The 20,708-nt window shown below is 44.0% G+C and overlaps 1 protein-coding gene across 2 annotated transcripts; it reads right to left on the minus strand.

Annotated features, from left to right (window-relative positions):
- Nucleotides 1–1,160: 1,160 nt before the first annotated feature.
- acsl5 (acyl-CoA synthetase long chain family member 5) lies at nt 1,161–19,767 on the minus strand. 2 transcript variants are annotated; one of them, XM_076759758.1, is made up of 23 exons: nt 19,675–19,767; nt 16,557–16,811; nt 9,592–9,679; nt 8,742–8,901; nt 8,494–8,605; nt 8,253–8,317; nt 8,066–8,167; nt 7,850–7,949; nt 7,293–7,471; nt 7,182–7,214; nt 7,039–7,090; nt 6,508–6,581; nt 6,346–6,423; nt 6,102–6,236; nt 5,872–6,006; nt 5,689–5,784; nt 5,172–5,244; nt 4,911–4,999; nt 4,238–4,354; nt 3,453–3,596; nt 3,267–3,368; nt 2,751–2,822; nt 1,161–2,261 (listed from the first exon to the last, which is right to left on the minus strand). In XM_076759758.1, the coding sequence occupies exons 2-23, from the start codon at nt 16,747–16,749 to the stop codon at nt 2,124–2,126; spliced, it is 2,337 nt and encodes a 778-aa protein (XP_076615873.1). In that variant the 5' UTR covers nt 16,750–16,811; nt 19,675–19,767; the 3' UTR covers nt 1,161–2,123. The 2 variants fall into 2 exon arrangements, with proteins under 2 accessions (XP_076615873.1, XP_076615874.1); XM_076759759.1 differs by lacking the exon at nt 19,675–19,767 and having other exon boundaries at nt 9,592–9,684; nt 16,557–16,693.
- Between the last annotated feature and the right edge of the window lie 941 nt (nt 19,768–20,708).

Raw genomic sequence — 20,708 nt, forward strand, 5'->3', positions numbered from 1 at the left:
GCGGCCGGTGAGAGCGTCGGTCAGTCCCGCTGGAGACTCCAGGTGGGGCGGGGGAAGATCCAGCTGCTGCCCGGAGCTCCACCGACTGTGACACCGAGCAAAGCCAACGCAGGGTGGCAGCATTGTCCTCACTGAAAAACCCACTGAAAATGAGCTGGAGACCGATGACTGTGCAACGGTGTACCTGAAGTACTTGTACTTGAGTATTTCCATCTGTATACTTCTACATCTCAGAGGCACATGTTCTGCTTTTATCAGACAGCTTCAGTTACCGTTCAGATTACTTTCATACTCTTCCTCTCCAGTGAAATCCGTCCCCAAAATCTGGTGATTTTGAGTGATAAAGCAGTTCCTTTATGGGCTGAGAACATTCTCCTCCTGCTAAAGCTTTAAATATCAGCCGAAAATGCATCGTCGCAGGATATAAAGTACTTCAAAAGAGCTTAAACATCTGCAGCAGTAAAATGCAGCAAACACGTGAATGCAGCAGGAATATTAATCCGGTAATATTTCGTTTTTTTTTAATTCAGCTTCCATTTCTGCTAAGCAGGAAATATCCAAGAGTTAGTTCAGTCATTTCCATCCGTCCCTTCCTGTAAGGAGACGCTGAACTTCAGCACCTGCTGTGTCTGGATCGTAACACGTGAGGGCAGTGCAGACAAACAAGAAGCAGACCTGTTGCTCCAGTTAAGACCAGTCCGACCATCATGCCTGCACAGACTCTGATCTGTGGATGTGTGGATGTTTGTCTGCTCTCGTATTCATCATGAACACAAAACTGGTCCATTAGTTTCACTGTAGTGTGGATGTGAGACTCATATCATCTGCTTTTATGCACCTTTTATCATGTAATGGCCTGATAACAGTAAAATAATCCTGATTACACCAGCAGTTATGTATATTTTCTATAAAATTGGCTCCATGGTAAACATTTAAAGGGCCATTTCACTGCTTTTATATATGAATATTTGTCACTAGGGCTCAAGCATGTGAGAGCAGTTGTTTGTTCATGTCCTCTGAGGCCCTGAAGTCTGAGGCTAATATTCTTCCCTCATGTGTAAATAGGGAGGACAGAAAATAAGAGAGCAATCCAGAGCTGTTGCACTAGATTGCATTGGACACGTGGACCTAATAATGTGGCAAATTTAGCCGGCATCTACATTCAGCGGACAGCCAAAGTCCTGCTCGTTATGTCACCGATGATCAGCAAACCTGTTTTCTTGCAGACTTTTTACCCTTTTAACAGTCTCAGCAGCAGTTTTTGTTTCCTTCCTGAAAACTTCCACATTCAGGTTTGATAAAATACTGCTTTTGCTGGCTTGGTTGCACACACACACACACACACACACACACAAAGAGTAATTTGGTCTGTGGCTTTGAATGGAACTTTATTGCATCTGAGGAAATAAACATGTCACGAGGTTCATCTCTGATTGGACTGCTGATTCTATCGAGTTGCACTGTGGGAACTGCAGGATTAGGTGTTTTGGAGCTTGGTCTAAACTTACGACCACATCACATTTCCATCCTACTACTGATATTCAATGCTCTCCCATTGGCTACTACTGAAGCCCACATAACAGACAAACCCAAGCGTGTTTCCAGCTGGACTCGCTGGTCAGTTCACCTTTGAGCAAAGCAGCAGATCAATGTTTGTCACCCACATCAGAGACATGAGGTTCATTTCTGGGGCTTCATTGAATGGAAATGTGACCGAACCTTAAAACGTCAGGTTCTCTCAGAAGCGCAATGCAGTAATTTACTAATATTTTACAGCATTGAAATTAACAGTCAAAGCCTTTGTGAAGCGGACCTGATGCACCCGACTCTTCAGCTGGAGCTGTAAGAGGATGATTCGCTCAGGCTGCAGCCGAGGAGTCTGTCCAGCCAACCCCCAGCCTGCACTTATTTGTTCTGCAGGAAGATGAGTTTAACAGCATCTCATTGTCTCAGGTGACTCAGGCCTCTGAAGCCAAAACACATAGCAGAGCTCAAGTGTTTTTATCCGTCTCGTGGTCGTTCACAAAGGTTAAAGCACGAGAGGTGAAGTGACCACGTTTTAATCAAGGAAATCAAAAGATTGGGACCAAAGCAGAGGAGCTGTTGTTGTAGGGCCGTTCCATTTAATTGAGGTTAGCGTACAGTCTGTCGATCTGGGTTTGGAACAGAGTTTTGATTTCGGCCCTCTTGGCCTTGAGGGTTGGAGTTAAGAGGCCGTTCTCGACGGTGAACAGCTCTGGGTGGAGGTAGAGGTCTTTCACCTGCATCAGGAAGGAGGAGACGGGAGGAAAGTGCAGACGGTTAGAAGTGTTTGGAGACGATTCTGTTCAAGATGCAAGCGGAATAAAGAGCTTCATTTTAACCAGCTGGGCTAATGAGACAGTGGGCATAAAGAGGACAGAAGGGGGATCTGGGGTTTGTGATGGGAGGAAATGAGTTGAGTGCTGGAAATCTGCACAGCCTCTGCATGTTTCTTTGAAGACAAAAAAAAAAAAAAATGCTCATTTTCACCACTAGAGGGTGAACTGAGCCAAGTTTTGTGAGACGTGCAGCATCAGAGGATCAAAAGTTAATTTAAATGTTGGTTTACGTTTTCAAAACAATTCCTCCTTTTTGTAAGAATCAGTTCTAAGAGAGCAGACGCTGCAGAGTTTGTTTAAACTAGAAATTTGGATTGAAGTACATTTATCAATACCTGATAGTTCGATTACAGAGTTGATTCATTTAGAGAATGAAGGTCAAGCTGTTACCTGCTCAAAGGACTTGAGTCCTGCTTCTTTGCCCAGTTTGGTCATGTCAGAAAGAATGGCTTTCTTAATTTCCTGTAAACAGAAAGAGGTCACCACCGTTAGAGGAACTCCATTAAAAAATAAATAAATCTGAAATCAAATTAACGCTACTCTGCTGCTAATATTCAATTTGATTTGCAGACATCTTATGAGTTTTACAGCGTGCACGGAGCACTGGTCCAGCTGGCTTCTGTCAGCGTTAATGATCATGTTTACTGCAGACCGTCTCTGCCGGGGCTCAGGCTGAACTGTATTACAGTGACCACAGACTATCTGCAGGATCTTAGTTTGTTTTCTGCAGTTTGAGAGAAAGTCCTCCTTCACACAGATGAGAGGGGACCAGGCAGAAACTCTGACAGAAAGGTTTTATGTGAAGCACTTTTATGTGAAGCATGTGATGTCGTTGCTGTAAAGCACTTTGAGCTGCATTTCTTGTACAAAAGGCTCTATACAAATAAACTTTATTATCATTATTACGGTGTTTTTGCAGAGTTCTTCAATGGAGCCTTGGAACCCCAGATCCTTTGCAAAACCTGGCAGGACATCCGGGTCAGGGACTACAATGGCAATCAGGCAGGACTGCAGACACAGAGGACAGAGGATTGAGACTGTCTGTACCAGACTGTACATGCACAAACTGCAAAGATGCAGGATTTAACATACCTGTAGACTGTCTCCATGCACGAATACCTGGGCCACAGGTCCACTGCGTACATACACATTCTCGATCTTCTCTGGTGCGATGTACTCCCCTTGAGCCAGCTTGAAGATGTTCTTCTTCCGGTCAATAATCTTCAGAACTCCGCTCTAATCACAAACAGGCAGATGGGAGAAATAACTGTGGGGAGCAGCGAGTCTTCGAAGAAGAGCTGTGGTTTCACCGTGTTTTAGTTTAGACCTAGAATCCAATGAGTGTCGTCCTTAAGCAATAGATCAGCACTTTCTAGACTGAGCCAGCAGCTGGTTAGCTTAGCATAATGACTGGAAACAGAGGGAAACAGCTAGCCTGGGTCTGTCCAGAGGTAACATCAGCTCCTCTACAGCTCACCAATTACCTTTATATCTCATTAAATTCATACAAAACCGCAGTGAAAATGACGAGCTGTTGGTTTACAGGATGGTCGTGTCTCAGACAGTCTAACTCACATCAAGCAAAGCTGCAGCATTTCATTCGAGAAGTTCTTAGTTCCTGTCAAACTATTGACTCCCAAAGCGAGAGGCAACGACCCTCTTTCTCAAAACCTCTCAGTTATGAAACTCTGCGATCCCTCCTTTCTTCAAACACTGAACTTAGTGTAAAATCTGCCAGTATGACCTGAGGCCTCCATCCACAAAACAGAACTTGTGGTTGTACTTATTTATTCTGCGGTAAAGGCTGAACCAGTCCCTCGACTCATTTGCATGTGCTGGGAGGAAATGTGACTTTTTTTCTGGGTTTCGGTTCTTACTGGAAGCCATTTTCCGATGTCTCCGGTGTGGAGCCAACCGTCTTTATCCAAGGCCTCGGCAGTCTTCTCTGGGTCCTTCAAGTACCCCTTGAACACATTGTTACCCTTGATACAGACCTGGAAAAGACCACGATACAAAGCGATATCAGACCCATAAATACATTTAAAATCTTATGAAAACTAAATATTCCTACAGCTGTTAAAAGTGGTCATACACTGATATTCTATAATAAAATAAATCTATACTGACAGCCTAATATTTATTATCATCACTTTAAAGATGTTACAACGTGCTTCACAAGGCAATCAAAAGATAAATGAGTAATAAAACTACTAAAACTAAGCAGCACAATAATTATCACTGACAGTATGATGATAAAAACAAACATGTATACACACACACATACCAGAAAAAAAAAAAAAAAAAAATAGCCAATCGTCTTCATGGCAACATTATACTTGCTGTTTAGAGCTTTCAAATCATGGGAAGTGTAGTTAAATAACAGCATAATTATCAACAAAATAACTTCCAATTCGTTTGGTGACAAACTGTTTTGCTGATATGTGGAGATGTGACCCCTCCACCTGTGTTTGACCCTTCTCTTTAACCTTTCCCTGCACAGGTACCTCTGTCGTATTATACCCCACCTCACCTTTCCAGTTTTCCTCTTACCTCCCCTTCGCCGTTTGAAGTAAAGTAGTTCATTTCTTCAACATCCACCAGCTTCACAATATTACAAGGCAGCGGCGGCCCGACGTGCCCTGTGGAAGAACATCACGTATAGAGGAACTCTTAATTAGATGCAACATTCATCAAAACTGCAAGTAACCTCCATTTAAAAAGTGTGTTGCCTTGGTATCTAAAGTAATATGGGGCAGGTCCTTCTCTGTACCGAAGCAGCAAATGTGGGACAGTTGAGGCTGGACTACATACCCACGGTGGCATCTCCTGGCGTGGTTAAGGTGCAGCCGGCTGTGCACTCTGTCTGGCCATAGCCCTCAAAGATCTAAGAGGACCAGTTAGATCAAAAATAGAGCAGAACAAGAGCAGCGTGACCAGGTTATCACGATAACACGAAGCGATCAATACCAGCTGGACACGGTTGTGAAATCTCTGCTGCCCGAAAGAGAAGCGTTACTGTATCAGAGTTAAAAAAGGTTCAAACATTGTGCTTCAGAAACTGGGTCAACATCATCTTCTCTCAAGCCAAATTATGTACAAAGAAGCTGAATTAGAGCCAGGAACAGATTAGATCTAGAGCCGACTTCAGCTTCTTCATGGGGTCATTCTGAGGACGAGTATCAAACTGACATCTTTCAAAAACATTTCCTGATTCAAGGTCAAACAAACACCACCCGCTAATACCACATTTCCAAGTCAAGAGGTCACCTGGATTTGAAGTATTTGTATTTACAGGCACACAACAGAGAGGGGGATAAACGTTTATTACCTGGCAACCCAGAGCAGCCCTGAGGAAGCTGAGAACAGAGGGCGATATGGGTGCTGCTCCCGTCACCATCAACCGCACTCGTCCCCCCAGAGACTCCTACGAGAGGCGAGATTCAGCAGGTTTACCTTCAGCGACTTCCTGTTTGGATCACATGATGTGCGTCTGGTCCGTCAGACGTCCTACCTGCACTCTGTGGAAGAGGAGTTTGTCCCATATGCTGTTCTTCCTGATGATGCCCTCATTCAACTCAGCGCATTTCCTCGCCACAGCAAAGTTCAGCAGCCATTTCTTGAAAGGCGTATTGGCTCCGCTCTGAACCTGTGAGGCAGGATGTTTGATTAGAGCAGCTGAAGAAGCTGATGTTTAAAGCAGAGTGAGAGGAAAGAGGGGGCAGCTGATGAAAAATCACTAACTCTGTCATAGATACGGTTGAGAAGTCGAGGGACTACTGGGAAAAGGGTGGGCTGCAGGGTTTTCATGTCATCTGGCAGCAGTCTGATGTCACCCTGGAAGAATCCCACCCTCGCCCCGGCACCGTAAACCACCGTCTACAAGACACAGATGAAAAAGTGATAAAAGAAAAAAAAAAAAACACCACATCAAGATATCCTCAGTTCAAAACAAAATGATCTGATATCAGTGGAGTCCGGCGCTCACCTGTACGACTCTCTCCAACATGTGTGCTAAAGGCAGGAATGAAATGGTGACATCCTGGGTCGTTAGCGGGATGGCCATCTGTGGGACGCACAGACGCTCCGTTAGCAAGAGGTCTGCGTCACGTTACATTTAAAATGACATCTAATGGTTATTTATCCCTACCTCAAAGCTTTTGAGGACACCTGCAGCGTTGGAGACCACGTTCTCATGAGTCAGCATCGCTCCCTTCGGATTCCCTTTAAAAAGATCAATTATATTTCAGGTGACACCTTAGTAGCATCACGGCTACAGCCATGCTAGCAGTTCTATGCGGCTGTGAACTAAATGTTACAATGTTCACAATATTAACCGTCTTAGTTAGCATGCTAATTAGCACAACGGATTATGATCAGAATCTTTTGGTGAATACTGGGCTGTGACACCAGAATCCAGCGTTCACATCCAGACTGTGGTCAGGTTTAGACCATAGAAGCACTTTGGTTGAGATTAGGGGAAGATGGTGACTGCTGCTGACCTCTTCTGTATCAAAACAGACCCTGATCTTTCCCTCATATTAATGTAGTGCCGTCAGGGCCGAAACACCTCAATGCTGCAGTCAAAGCAGTGGACCGACCTGCCAACACTGCCATGCTAACCTAGCATGTCTAGGTTCCCTGCAGGTGAAATAAATCCCATAAAGAGCAAATTGATCACCTGTAGTGCCACTGGTGAAGCAAACAACACTGAGGTCCTCTGGCTTTGGTGGCTGTTGGGACATGAAACCGTGACATCAGAACTGCAGGCAGTTTCTTAAATCTCAGAAAGGTTGAAAGTGATCATGAGTGTCAGAAACTTACAACTGGCTGATGAGGATTACTTTTCCCCAGAGCCTGAAGAACAAAAAAAACATCAGGTTGTCAATCATGTCTGTGCTTCCTCTTCCAGTATTATTCTGTCAGCATGCATACCTCCACATCCTGCATGGACACGACGTCCACCCCACACTTGGCTCCTCTCTCGACCAGCTCGGGCTTGAAAGGGTCCATGATGACGATAGTTTTGAGAACTGGAGTCAGGCCTTTCTCCCGGTTCTGCAGCAGAACTTCTGCTTTGTTTTGATTGTCACAAAGTACTGTGGAGATGTCCGCTGAAAGAGGAAAACTCAACATGTATTACCAGTGAAACACACAGCACAATGCTGTTGGTTTTATGAAGCAAGCAGCTGCATCTGATTAAGCTCCATTTGCTGATACCGTTGTTGTTGTATTTATCAGTTAATTCAGAGTAAAAAACAGTATTTATGAGGCAAAACTAGCAGTGTTGAGGGCAGCAGACCTGCTGCAAGAGTCACACCCAGATAATCAAAAGTAAAATAAAGCACAGATTGAAGGAGCGGGTGTGATAAATAAGTGAGAAGAGATTAGAGCACACTCGACACTGATCCCTGTGGGGACCAGAGAGCTACTGGACTCAGACCCCGGCTCTGTAATTAGCGGCACTGTGGTGCAAGAGAAGCTCCAATTACCTTGGTTGATAATGAACACCACCGCCTCAGGACCCAGGGTGTCGTACAGGGGAGCCGCTACCATGGAGTAGGTGTAACAGGCCAGTTCGGCAATAATCCACTGCGAGTGACCCGTGAAACAGAGGCAGCATTTACATGTTGCTTAAACCACAGAACTTCCACTTTATAAACACCAAGACTTCGCCCAGTTAGCCCCTTAGCAATGTCCATACTTACCTCAGGTCTATTCTGAGCAAAGATACCAAGAAAAGTTTCCGTATTTGGCTTCAGACCCTTATGGAGAAGCCCTGAGCCCAGGTGCTCCGCTCTGTCAGACACCTTCATGAAGAGGAAGTGGAGTTAAGTTCACAGCGGTTCACCTCACCTTGTTTTTACAATGTTGAATGGTTGCAAGCGGTTTTACCTGTCTGTACTTGAGCCACTGGTATGGCCTTCCTGGTTTTCTGTAGCCCAGACATGGTCCATTACCTGCACATGAGATGGACCAACAGGAATACCATTTAAAAAGTGGAAATCACCACATTCTTGCCTCCAACTCATGTCTGTGCAGCCAGGTGCCAGTTAGCTTAGCATACAATAAAAGGAAAGATGTCATAAACTACTAGCATACCAGAGAAATGCTAACTGAAGAAAGTTTTCCTCACCTGACACTTTCAGACCCTTCTGAAAAACCTCATAGAGGGTCTTGACCTCACTGCAGCAATACGATACCAGGTTGTTGTTATCCTCAAGCAACGGAGTCCTCCTCGCTCCATCCTGAGGACGTGAAGAAGAATCATTAAGAATGCACTCCACTGATAAACTGTTCAGTACTGTATGTTTCACTGATCATACAGTATCCTGAGCCTCCATAAACATGCTCATCTATACTCAAACACTCGGCGTCCTTTACCTTGATGCCCAGAGATTGACACTTGAGGTCAACGGGGGACCGGACGGGGTTGGGTCGTGTGTTGAGGTAAAACAGGGTCGCAGCCGCCACGGCGAGCAGCGAGATGATGGCCGGGGTCGGGAGAGGGGAGAACAGCAACTGGAAAAGGAAGTCCATGGTGCTGGGATGCAAAAAATGTTGATCTTTTAAAAATAAGATTTATCACTTTGACGCAGGCTCACTGATTACAAACGACAAAGATCAGCCTAAAACGCATATTCAAAGAGCCCTGTTGTGCAACTCTGAGCTCCTTGACACTGCTTTTGATATCGTCTCCATAAACAACTTGAGGTCAAAGTCAACACGACTTGTGCAACAATCACTCAAGGATAGAGTTCACACATGAAGGCTGAGGACACATGCAGCGATAGCAGGTTTATCAACCTGTGAGGATTTGCATCCATTGGCCTTCACTGGAACAGCTGTTAAACAGATTAAAGACATGGCTGACGGTGGTGCAAATGCATTTATTTCCCTTTTAATAAAGCATAAAGTGACTTTTTCTTGCCCTTTGACACCTATTGGGTTGTGCATCAAGCAACAATGAAGTCAAGGTTAATTATTTTATAAGAACACGTCAAGAGTCTTTTTGGGAAGAAACATTTTACGGCATTTCTGCAGCCATTAGCAGCATTTCAAGCTAACATTGTAATAAAAATAAAAAGGTTTTGCTTATTCCGAGTGTCAATCAACATGCACCTAGTGGTAAAAATCATAATTAAAACTAAAAGTATACAAGTGAGTCACACTCATTCGACAAATGCATTATTAGTCTGTATGAACAGACACAAGGTCATTGAGGTGCTCCTACCTGCTGCTGGTCCTCTCAGGTGTTTCACTCAGCTCCCAGCTGACTGACGGGCAGGCAGGTGTGTGTGTGGACAGCAGATCCTCTTCCTCTGCTCTGACGTGTGATACAGAATGAGAACTCATATAAACAGTCTGACAGATCTAAGAGGAACCTTTGAACCTTGGCCACCGTCGCTTCCACTGATAAAAAAAATGCCACGAGCGCAGATGGAGAAACAGCTGTAGGTCGTAATATTAAAGGGTGTATTGTGCAATTTAGAGCCCGTCTCCTTGAAATCACGTTTACATACAACTAAATAGCAAGAGTGAATACTTTTTGAAGGAAACATAAGCCGACTGAATTACATTTTGACATCACGGGGACAGTTTGTTGATTAGCGCACCTGCAAAAAATGTTGATATTGAACGTTTACTGACAACATATTTAAATTTGCTTTCCACCACAATCAGCCATCTTACAATTATTATCAACTTTTTTTATGTTTATGCACTGACAGCATTCGGTTGGTGGGGAGAGATCAGCAATCAGGATCTTTCCCTAAACTTAACACCACTTAACACATATGTAAACGTTATTTCTAGAAGCAGGTTCGGCAGTTCATGAAGCCGCTTCACAGTGATTTTCTTTAAGAAACCAATAAAGGGGTTTGATTTTAATCCAGACAGATAAACTTCAAAAGGAGACAAAATCAGAGAAAGGCCAAGATGCTGCAGCTGATGAAAGGTCAACAGTCTTATCTCCAGTTTATCAGGGTCAAAGTTCTGACACGACAGAGGCTGAAAACACATCAAACCGGAAAACCATCCCTTGAAAATGTACAGTATGTGCTCATTAAATAACCGTGAGGGGTGTCATAGAGTGCACTTCACATTGGATAAAATGTTCTGACAGCAAACATATATCATTTAACAGCAAATGCTAAGATATATGTAACAGTGGTAGAAGTATGAGAGTCAACCAGATGAACAAGCTCAGCAATAATGTCAGCAGTGTTTGCCAACATTAGCCACCAGTCATATGAGACCAAGCAAGGGTCGAACTTTAAAACAACTCAGCAAAGAACAAACAAAGCTCGACAGCTAACATGCTTTCTTGCGATGTCTGCTGGACAGGTTCATTAGGAGAAGCTTTGAAAGGTTACCTGGTGGGATTAGCAGAGGTAGTTTGGGGCCAGGCTGAGCAGGGATCCCCTTGGGGAAAAGCAGCCAAAGCCAGCAACACCACTAATGTACAATCTGCCCACCTGTGGTCATTAGCACCTTAAACTGCACACAGGTGTGACAGCCTCTCTGCAACAGGCAAGGCTCAACCTGCTTCATGTGGTCTCTGCTGCCCTGCACGAGGAGGCAACGCTCCCAGGAGATCTACGGCAGGCTTCACCTGGGTTTTGCCAGTTTTTTAGTTTTCTTAATTAAATTAGCTCACATTCTTAAAATAAAGCCATTTTCCACGCCCCTCACCTGTGTGTGTGTGTGCGTGTGTGTGTGTGTGTGTGTGTGTGTGTGTGTTAGCATGTAGCAGATGTGTGTCAACGCTGCAGATAGATGATGAACTTTGACACAGATTTATGAACGTCAGCGATGACTAAAGGCGGGCCGGATGTGGCACCTTTGGATCTTTACTGATCTACAGTTGATAAAATCCGATCAGGGATCATCACGCCTAAATCTGCCTTTAACGCTATCAGACGAGAGTTACAGGTGTTATTTCTTTCTGTGGAGTAATCTGATCATCATTTATGACCAGTAATGCTTTGAAAAGAATTCCTCCTTGATTGCTTTGAAGACTTCCACTCAATGAAACTGAAGTATTGGAGCTTCTATGATGGCGATAATCTAGTGTTACGCTCTAATAAAATATTACAGACAAGAACAGAAAATGATGGATTTAATGCTTCTCCGTTCCTCCCACTCTCATCCCCATATTTACATTTTCTCCTCCCTAACCAGCGGTCCGGCACCACCGGGGACGTCAGGTATTTAAGCCCTGTAACATGAAGCAACTAATAGGACAAGAGCGATGTCGAGGGCGGTGTATTCTTCTGTGAGGCACATGTTGGTGCTTCACTTCACGCTGCTGCTACCTGCTGCCGCTTCCATCAATATCAGCACCAATGGGTCTCAACCTCACAAGCTGATCATCGGCTTCCAGGCTCCCTGGAATATGTCCTTCCCCTTCAGCGCCCTGCGGCTGGGCTCGGCCATTCAGATTGCCGTGGAGAAGGTGAACACCAATCCCTCCTTGCTGGGGAACTACAGTCTGGATGTTGTGTTCATAGACACAGACTGTAATCCCAAAGTGTCCCTGAGAGGATTCATCCACCAGGTGTGGAAGGAGAACATGTCCGCGCTGTTTGGTCCAGCGTGTCCTGAAGAAGCTGAGGTATGACTCACGCCATTGGTGCATTAGACTTGTTTCTGGTTCATCTCTCTCCAGTTTATGTACGAATGACTGGGCACTAAGTTGCCAGTTTATTAGGTACACCTCATCAAAACTACTGCATGCTACATGGTGAGCCTACAGTTTCAAACCATGCTGCTTCAGCTTACAAATCATGCAAAAGGAATACTGTTATTCCACCTCGCTGAAACTAATGCAGGAAAATACAATAAACAATAAACCCTCCCTTCATGAAGGCTATAATTGATGGAGCAGCTTCAAAGAGGTGATGAATTAACTTTATGATGAGTTTTTCATGCTGTTGAATTGTATCTCGTTATCCGGTGTTTCTATTATTTTGTCCACCCCATTTACATCAGTGGGGTCAGCTAAAGATGGCTAAGCCCCCTTTATGCTGAGAACACCATCGCAGTCATTTGGTGGATGTTCTGGAGCTTTTGGTCACATCAGATGATCTTCTGATGGTTTACTTCATTTAGATTTAAGATTTTCATCTCCAGAGGGTTTCAAACTGGTCCACAAGTAAGACTTTATCTATAATATGTACCATTCTATGCTGGACATAGTTTATTATTTCATCATATCGTCACATTTATTGTTACATTTTACTATTAAACGAGCAGCGTCTATGATAATTAAGCCTCACTATGATCTCCTCACTGTTCTCAAGAAACTAAACATGTAGAGATCTGATCATTTGGTTCAACTTGCTAACATTAAACTTAACTATAGCTACAAACGGCTGCCTAACCGAAATCTTAAGGTGCTAGAAAATAACTTGGTGTGCAACCGAACCTGCCTTCCAGGTCACCGGTCTCATTGCATCCGCATGGAGCATCCCCATGTTCGGCTTTGTGGGACAATCCTCCAAAATGGACAACAGCGAAATCTACGATTCCTACATCAAAATTGTGCCCCCCCTTAAAAGAAGCTCGGAGGTCCTGGTGAAGACGCTGGAGTTCTTCGGGTGGAGTTACGTAGCGATGATTGGAGGGGGACTGGAGTCAAACACTTGGGACAAAGTTGACGCTTTGTGGAAAACTGTGGAGAATCCACTGAAAGCCAAGTTCAAACTGGCTGCCTCGGTCAAGTTTGATACCAGCAATCCTGAGCTCGTTTATCGCAATATGAAGTACATCTCCACAGTCGCCAGAGGTGAGGAAAGTACAATTATTTTGGCTCTTTAAAACCACACATAACCTTAATTTGGCTCCTGTCTCTCTCCCAAATGTTCGTCCTGCAGTGATCGTGGTGCTCACAAACAAAGAGGACTCTCTGGCTCTGCTGCTAGAGGCTGAGCGACAGGGTCTGATGAACGGCAACTACGTTTTCTTCCTGGTGCAGCATTTTGAGGTCAGTGGCAGCATGGTGAGTAAAACCGTTAACGCGCATGAACAGTTGTACACTGCAGCCGGCGAGCTAATGAAGCTAACGCTGGTGCAAGGAGGTGTTGAAAAGGCCATCTCCAGCAGGCTTTTTAATGTTTCCAGCCGACTTGAAAAAGAGGAAAATGATAATTAGTCGGCTTGTAATCACTTCACTGTATCATATACATGTAAGGCCTGAAGTTGGCGCTTATCAAATGATCAAACTTTGCTCTTTTCTAAGTTTTACATGTACGTCTTTTTCCTGCGCAGGACAACTTGTGGAAATATGGCCTGAAGACCAAAATTGACCAAGACATCTTCAGAGCTTTTGACATGGCCTTTGTCATTGGCCAGAAATCCTACGAAGGTTATGAGTACTATGACTTCTTCGAGCAGGTTTTTGAAAGACTCAAAGGACACCCATTCCACAGCAACCTGACCTCCGAAAGAGAGGTAAGCACCCATGATGAGAGCTGAAAGATAATCAATCTGCTGAAAAGGAAAATCCCAATCGTTCTATCCTCTGTTTTTTTTTTTTTAGGTTAGTCCTTACTCTGCACATCTGCACGATGCAGTGCTGCTTTACGCGATGGGACTGAAGGAAGTCCTCAAAGATGGAAAAGACCCTCATGATGGACGGCAGCTGCTGCAGAGATTAAGAAATAAAAACGGCATTCGATTTTATGGTTGGTTTAATGAATGCATTGTAGGGCAAAGAATCATACTTCATCATCATCGCAGCCTTATCAGAGCACTACAGCGCCGGGTTGGCACATCATTTTCAGACAGTTTGATGCAGAGGCGGCGTATCTTTGCAGGTGCCTCTGGACTAGTCCACTTTGATGAAGAGGGGGAGAGAAATCTGGACTATTCCATTTATAAACTGCAGCGTGCACGAGATATCACCAAGTTCGTACCCATCCTCCATTTTGACAGTCACACCAAAGCTGTCAGGTAACAAACGCTCTCACACGCTCAAAGAATCCAGCAGTTTGTGATAAAAACATTTCGGGAAATCACACAAGAAATGTCATTTCAGGCCAACGTCCATGTTTGCTTCTGTGGTCTGGCCCAAAGGAAGACCCCCTTCTGATAAACCAGAATGTGGTTTCAACAACGAACTCTGTGAATGGCTGATTAATGGTACAGTAACACAGACCAGCTCTTATGCAACCACTAAATACGCCATGTTTCCTTTTAGACCGATCATAAAACCTGATTTAAACCTGACTCTCAGGCCAAGCTAACCGCCTTCATAATTTGTCTTGATGGGACACAGACATCGCCCTGCTGGCTCTGCTTGTGACCTTCCCCCTCGTCGGTGTGCTGGCGGTTTTGTGCATCGGGGTCCTCATTCTGCAGAAGCTGCGGCTCCAGAACAGGCTCGACGACTCCTGCTGGTGGCTGATCAACTACAGCGACATCACCATCATCAGGGAATCCTCAGTATGGCCACCAAACCACCAGGATTAGATGTGCGTCTGTATATGTGCAGTATGTGTGTGTTCACAGGCTTGTTCGGTGTGTCCTCCAGGGAATTCAGACTTTATCTCTGAGCACCACAGCCAGTCAGAGCGGGAGCGCTGGCTCCCAGTCCAATTTCTCCACCAACAGCTATGGTCTGAGGGACAAGGCCGGGAAAGAACAGGTCTTCACCACCATCGGTCTTTACCAGGTACCACAGCAATTACAGATTAATGGAGGAAAGAGGGTCACATTCCACTTCCTGAACCCGCCGCTCAGGAGAGGGCGCTAAATCCAAGTTCAAATTCACCGTGGGAAAAGGGGTGAAAATCAGCGCTTTCAGGAGCCTTCAGGTTACGTATCGTTAAGTTCCTGTAGTAGAAATGTCCCAAAAAAGTCAGTCTCCACAATGCCAAAACCACAGCACATCTATCTGGAGTTTGCTAACAATAAGCTAACGTTAGCCCACATGGCTACTGGTCATACCAAGACTTACTTTAAGTCTTACTTTAAGACATTTCATATTTTGACTCTTTAGTTTCTTCATCAGGCATGACGAATGCCTCCTATACGAATGATCTTTGTGTCTGTAACTTTGCAGAATTTGTTTCCACGTCAGGATCTGTGCTTTTCTTTTTTATCCCATTCAGGGAAATCAAGTGGCCATCAAGTACATGAAGACCCCTGTAATCAATAACTACCAGAAACCTTCAGTTATCACAGAGTTCAATTTGGTAAAGTCCCTCATGTTCTTCTACAGTGAAACAAACATTTGGATTTCTTTTGGTTCATCTGTTTTTGTTTGTTGTATATGACCACCTTCCTCTCCTTAAGACAGATGAAAGAGATGAAACATGAGAACTTGGTGCAGTTCTTTGGCGTTTGCCTCGAGCCACCGAATGTCTGTTTGGTCATCCAGTACTGCAGGAAAGGCAGTCTGAAGGTCACTGTGCCAGCCTGGACTACACACACACACATTTTCTTCATACTGTAGAGCTGAGCATCTTTGCTATGTAGACCCAAACATATTAAATGATTAAATATTGAACTTGTTTGAAGTTGTTGTTCACTCTTTGATGTTGTTATTTTTTTTCTTCAGGATGTTCTGAGGGCGTCAGACATCGAGCTGGACGCGATGTTTAAGATTTCCTTTGCTTATGACATTGTCAGTGTGAGTCCATTCATTTATGCAGCGCGTTGACATAGATGGCAAAGATTTGGAGATGAGGAAATACTCATAAAAACATAAATAAAAATACACAGGAAAATAGAAAATCAAATGTACAAAATACAAAATACTGTGTCCAACTCCACCCGACACATCCCCCAAAATTTAGACTTTTCATATTTCCTTTATTTAGTGAATTGTATTTACGTTTTATTTCCAACGCTGAGGTCTGAATGGTGTTTTAAAGCCGTCTGCACTCAACTGCTAGTGCAGGGCTGATGTTTGATTCGTGTTCATTTGTGTTTTAGGGAATGGAGTTCATTCACAAAAGTAGCCTGAAGTTTCATGGGAACCTGAAGCCGAGCACATGTCTGGTAGACAGCCGCCTGCAGATAAAGCTCTCTGGCTTTGGACTGTGGGAGTTTAAACATGGGAGGAAGAACAGGACAGTCTCACCAGAAAGCCTCAATTACGAGGGTCAGTGGGTGTTTAGTCATCTTCAGTATGTTTGCGTTCATGTTTATCACAGCATGAAGGAGAAGTGAGGTGATGCAACTGTTGCTTACTTAGCGTTTCTTTGGCTGGCTGGTTGTAGAGATGTACTGGACAGCCCCCGAGCTTCTGAGACAAGTCGGCCACCTGGTCAATGGAACGCCCAAAGGTGACGTCTACAGCTTTGCCATCATCATGTGGGAACTCATGTACAACTCCAAGACGAGCCCATATCAAGACATCAACCTGGAGCCCAAAGGTTAGCATGATGCAAAGCCTTTGTTCGTTTCTTAACCCACTCAGAGGCAGAGGCTGGAAATACTGCAGTGCTGAGAATGGAGAGGAAGACATAATCGAGACGAGTCATCAGTCTGTCGCATTTACATTCAGTTAGTGTCCAATCAACCTTACTGACATACTGAAACTCCAGCAAACAAAGACACACGAATGGCACACAGAATGAAACTAAGCTAAACTAACATAAACTGAAAATATCAAATAAAAAGATACTTTGAGCTAAATGCTAACATGCTCACAGTGCTAGAATGCTGCTGTTTAGCAGGTATAATTTAATGGTGGGGTCAGTCTACAGAAAGATTGCCGATATTGCCATCTCTCCATCACAATGTGATTATCCCCCCTTCAGGAACATGAACGCCACCTGCTGCTGATTGACTGGAATAGTGTTTGTTTCCCATTCACATCCACGGATTTCAGTCCTGAGTGACTCCACTAATGTTAGCATGCTAACATTTGCTAATCAGCACTAATCAGCTGAGACTCATTGGTCAAATTAAAATTTTGGACCATCAAAGTCAGAGAGATTCTTTGTCGAGGAACCATGAATATCTGCACCAAATTTCATGGCAATCCATCCAATAGTTGATGAGTCATTTCAGTCTGGGGAAAAATTGGCAAACTAGAGCCACTCAGCTAGAAAAACATCTCAAACCAAATCTCAATGATTCCTCCATGTTTCCTCCAGAGATCATTATGCAGTTGAGGACACCTTTCCAAGGGGAACCCCTACGACCAGTGCTGTGTGAGCAGCTGTGTGATGAGAAAATCAACTCACTGCTGAGGGCCTGCTGGAGCGAAAACCCCGACCACCGACCGCCATTCGCGTCTATCAGGAGACAGCTGAGGAACACCAGCCCGGACAGGTCAGGCCTCTGACATTTCTTTTGTCTTACTTCAAAACACATTTGTTCTCCAAAAATGGTCCTAAAATGAATCACTTGTTCCTTGATGCCACTGAATCTGTTTAACATTTTGAGACATCCTGCAAGTGAACCGTCAGACCAGAGTGAAAACGTAAAGACCTTAATGAGCACGAGTATGATTTTCTGTACTGTAGTCACGCAAATATACTGGACAATATGGTGGAAAAGCTGGAGAAATATGCAAATCACTTGGAGGAGGTGGTGGAGGAGAGGACCAGTCAGCTGACAGCAGAGAAGACCCGTGCGGACAAGCTTCTCTCCAGCATGTTACCAAGGTAGCAGATGTAACAGCATCAAAACAGTCAATATTATACTTTTCCCTTATGGCGTGGCAATTATGAAAAGTGAAACTGAAACAGCAATCTCTAACCAATGTGATTGTAGGTACATCGCAGATCAGCTGATGGCAGGGAAATCAGTGGAGCCGCAAAGCTACGACATGGTGACCATCTTCTTCTCTGACATTGTGGGCTTCACCTCCATGTGTGCCATCAGCTCTGCGATGGAGGTGGTGACGTTCCTCAACGACCTCTACAGCCTCTTCGATGACATCATCAAGATATATGATGTCTACAAAGTACGTCATGCGCAACGCTTTTCGTCTCTCAGTCAACTTAGAATAAATCTTTTAGGCTAGAAGATTCTGTATTTCTTAAACAAATATTTGTCATTTGTGAAATGCACTGATCAGCTTTAATTGCTGAGACTTACATGAGAAGATTGCTGCCACTCTCATGTTTGTGCAGGACAAATGAAGCTGGTTAGCCTAGCTTAGCACAAAGTCTGGAAACAGGGGGATAGAGCTGGCCTGGCTCTGTCCAAAGGTGTCCACCTACCAGCACCTCTAAAGCTAAGTATTTAGCATGTTCTATAGATGTTTCCCCTTGTTTGAAGTCTTTGTGCCAAGCTAAGCTAACTGGCTGCTACTTCATATTTACCACACATGACAGTCACACTGCTCCCCTCATCTGACTCTTGGCAAGAAAACAAACAAGCGTATTTCCGGAAAAAAAAATATTCCTTTAAAATGTAGAGATTTTCCATTTAACAGCATGTTACTCATTTTGCGGTAGTTTTCTCCAAGTTGTACTGTTAAGTATAGAAAAGCTTCTCATTATTACTGTGAAAACTGTCAGTCAAGCTTTCATCTTTGTCATCTTGACTAGGTGGAAACAATTGGAGATGCATACATGGTAGCCAGCGGTCTGCCGATCAGCAACGGCAATCAGCACGCTCTGGAGATCTCTATAATGGCTCTGCACTTCATTAGCGCCATCAAGGTCTTCAGAATCCACCATATGCCTACTGAGAGCCTCGCAATACGCATTGGGATACACTCTGGTGAGAGGCCTTTGTTTTTCTATATTTGTCATTAAGACTTCTTGGTGTACAAGAACTTAACTGAGGTTCTGAAGTTGTATACCTTCAGTATGTTTTGGGTTTTGTAGGTCCGGTGGTTGCAGGAGTGGTCGGCACCACTATGCCTCGCTACTGTCTCTTTGGTGACACGGTGAACATGGCCTCTCGCATGGAAAGCAACAGCTTACGTGAGTGAACTGAAATGACACCTTTGTCCACACATTCAGGGTAACAAAAGGATTAACGCTAATGATTTTCGTGATCCCCTGAATTTCCCTCCTGCAGCATCATCAGTTAAACATAACAGTTTTTTTTGCTTTATTACCAAATATTTGCATTTTCCTCAACCACAGCTGGCCTTTGTTTAATGCAAATGAGCAAATATTAGCATGCTAACAGGCCAAACTATGATGTTGAACCTAGTAGCTAAACTTCAGAATGCTAGCACTGCCTCTGTTAGCATGCTGACTTTAGCATTTAGCTCAAAGCACTGTTGTGTCCCAGTGCAGCCTCACAGAGCTGCTAGCTGCAGAGTTTTGTTATTCATTGAATGCAAACAGATCTTTGACTTGGAACTTAAGTTTCTAAATGTAAAATCACAAAAGTTTACCTTTAAACTGTTTGGTACTCTGTTCTGTAACTCAGCCCTGAAGATCCACATATCTCAGAACACTGCTGACATTCTTGTCCAGGCTGGATCGTTTGAGCTGGAGGAAAGAGGGGAAATCGAAATGAAGGTGAGTTCAGAGTCTGCATGGGTGCTTTTTTCCAATAAGACGAACAACCTGTGTTTCTGACCAGTGTCTTTGTGTCCATGACAGGGTAAAGGGTGTCATAAGACCTACTGGCTGCTCAGCAAACAGGGATTTAATCCTCCCCTTACTGCTAACAGCCCACCAGATGACAGTCTCAAACCACAAACGGAGGTACAGTTAACACACATCACGCTCACTTTTTGATTAAGGACCACGTCCAGTCAAGCACAGTCAGCATCTCCAGTGTTGTCTTTTGACCTGCGTTTGTGTTTGTCTCCGCTCAAGAAACTAGGCCTGGCCAGGGCTGCTGTGAAAAAGGCCCATAAAACCAAAGCCCACATGACCGACGGCGTGATGACTACAGTGCACATTTAAAGAATAAGTGACACTCTCGCCTCATTTTGGATAAATTAACGGGAATATCTGCGCTCATGGGAAGCAAACACAGCTGAGAGCCTGGACTACAACACTGAAAATACTTTTAATCTTGTGATTTTCACACAGGATGATTTGATCTATGCTAACATAAGAACTACAGATGCGTTTGTTTTATGTTACAGTCGTGTAATTTCAATTTAATCTTGCAGCTGTAATGTTGAATCTTATCATAACATTAATCTGTGCACAGTTTGGGAAGCATGATACCTAAAGAGACCCAACAAAGGATAAATGAATGGAGTTAAATTTACAACTGTGTCATGTGACTGAACAAGCACCAGAGAGCCAAATTTATTTAAAAAGTCTAAAAATAGAAACCAACTTGAACAACTTCAGACCTTCATTATGCTCATTTCAGAATGATTAATTCACGTGGATCATCTGGTAACAATGGAGATTGTTTAGTTACTTGATATACGTGAGTTTTCCCCTAAATAAAGGGGATAAAGTC

Source organism: Chaetodon auriga, chromosome 20 (assembly GCF_051107435.1).
Source record: "Chaetodon auriga isolate fChaAug3 chromosome 20, fChaAug3.hap1, whole genome shotgun sequence".
In the NCBI taxonomy this organism is placed as follows: Eukaryota; Metazoa; Chordata; class Actinopteri; order Chaetodontiformes; family Chaetodontidae; genus Chaetodon; species Chaetodon auriga.

Coding starts and splice junctions, on each gene's coding strand:
- acsl5 (XM_076759758.1), bottom strand. CDS start 16,749: ATGCTAACCTTTGGGCTCCAGGTTGATGTCTTGATATGGGCTCGTCTT. Junction 5,785..5,871: donor TCCTCTTCCACAGAGTGCAG/GTAGGACGTCTG, acceptor CGCCTCTCGTAG/GAGTCTCTGGGGGGACGAGT. Junction 5,000..5,171: donor GCCAGGAGATGCCACCGTGG/GTATGTAGTCCA, acceptor GTTCTTCCACAG/GGCACGTCGGGCCGCCGCTG.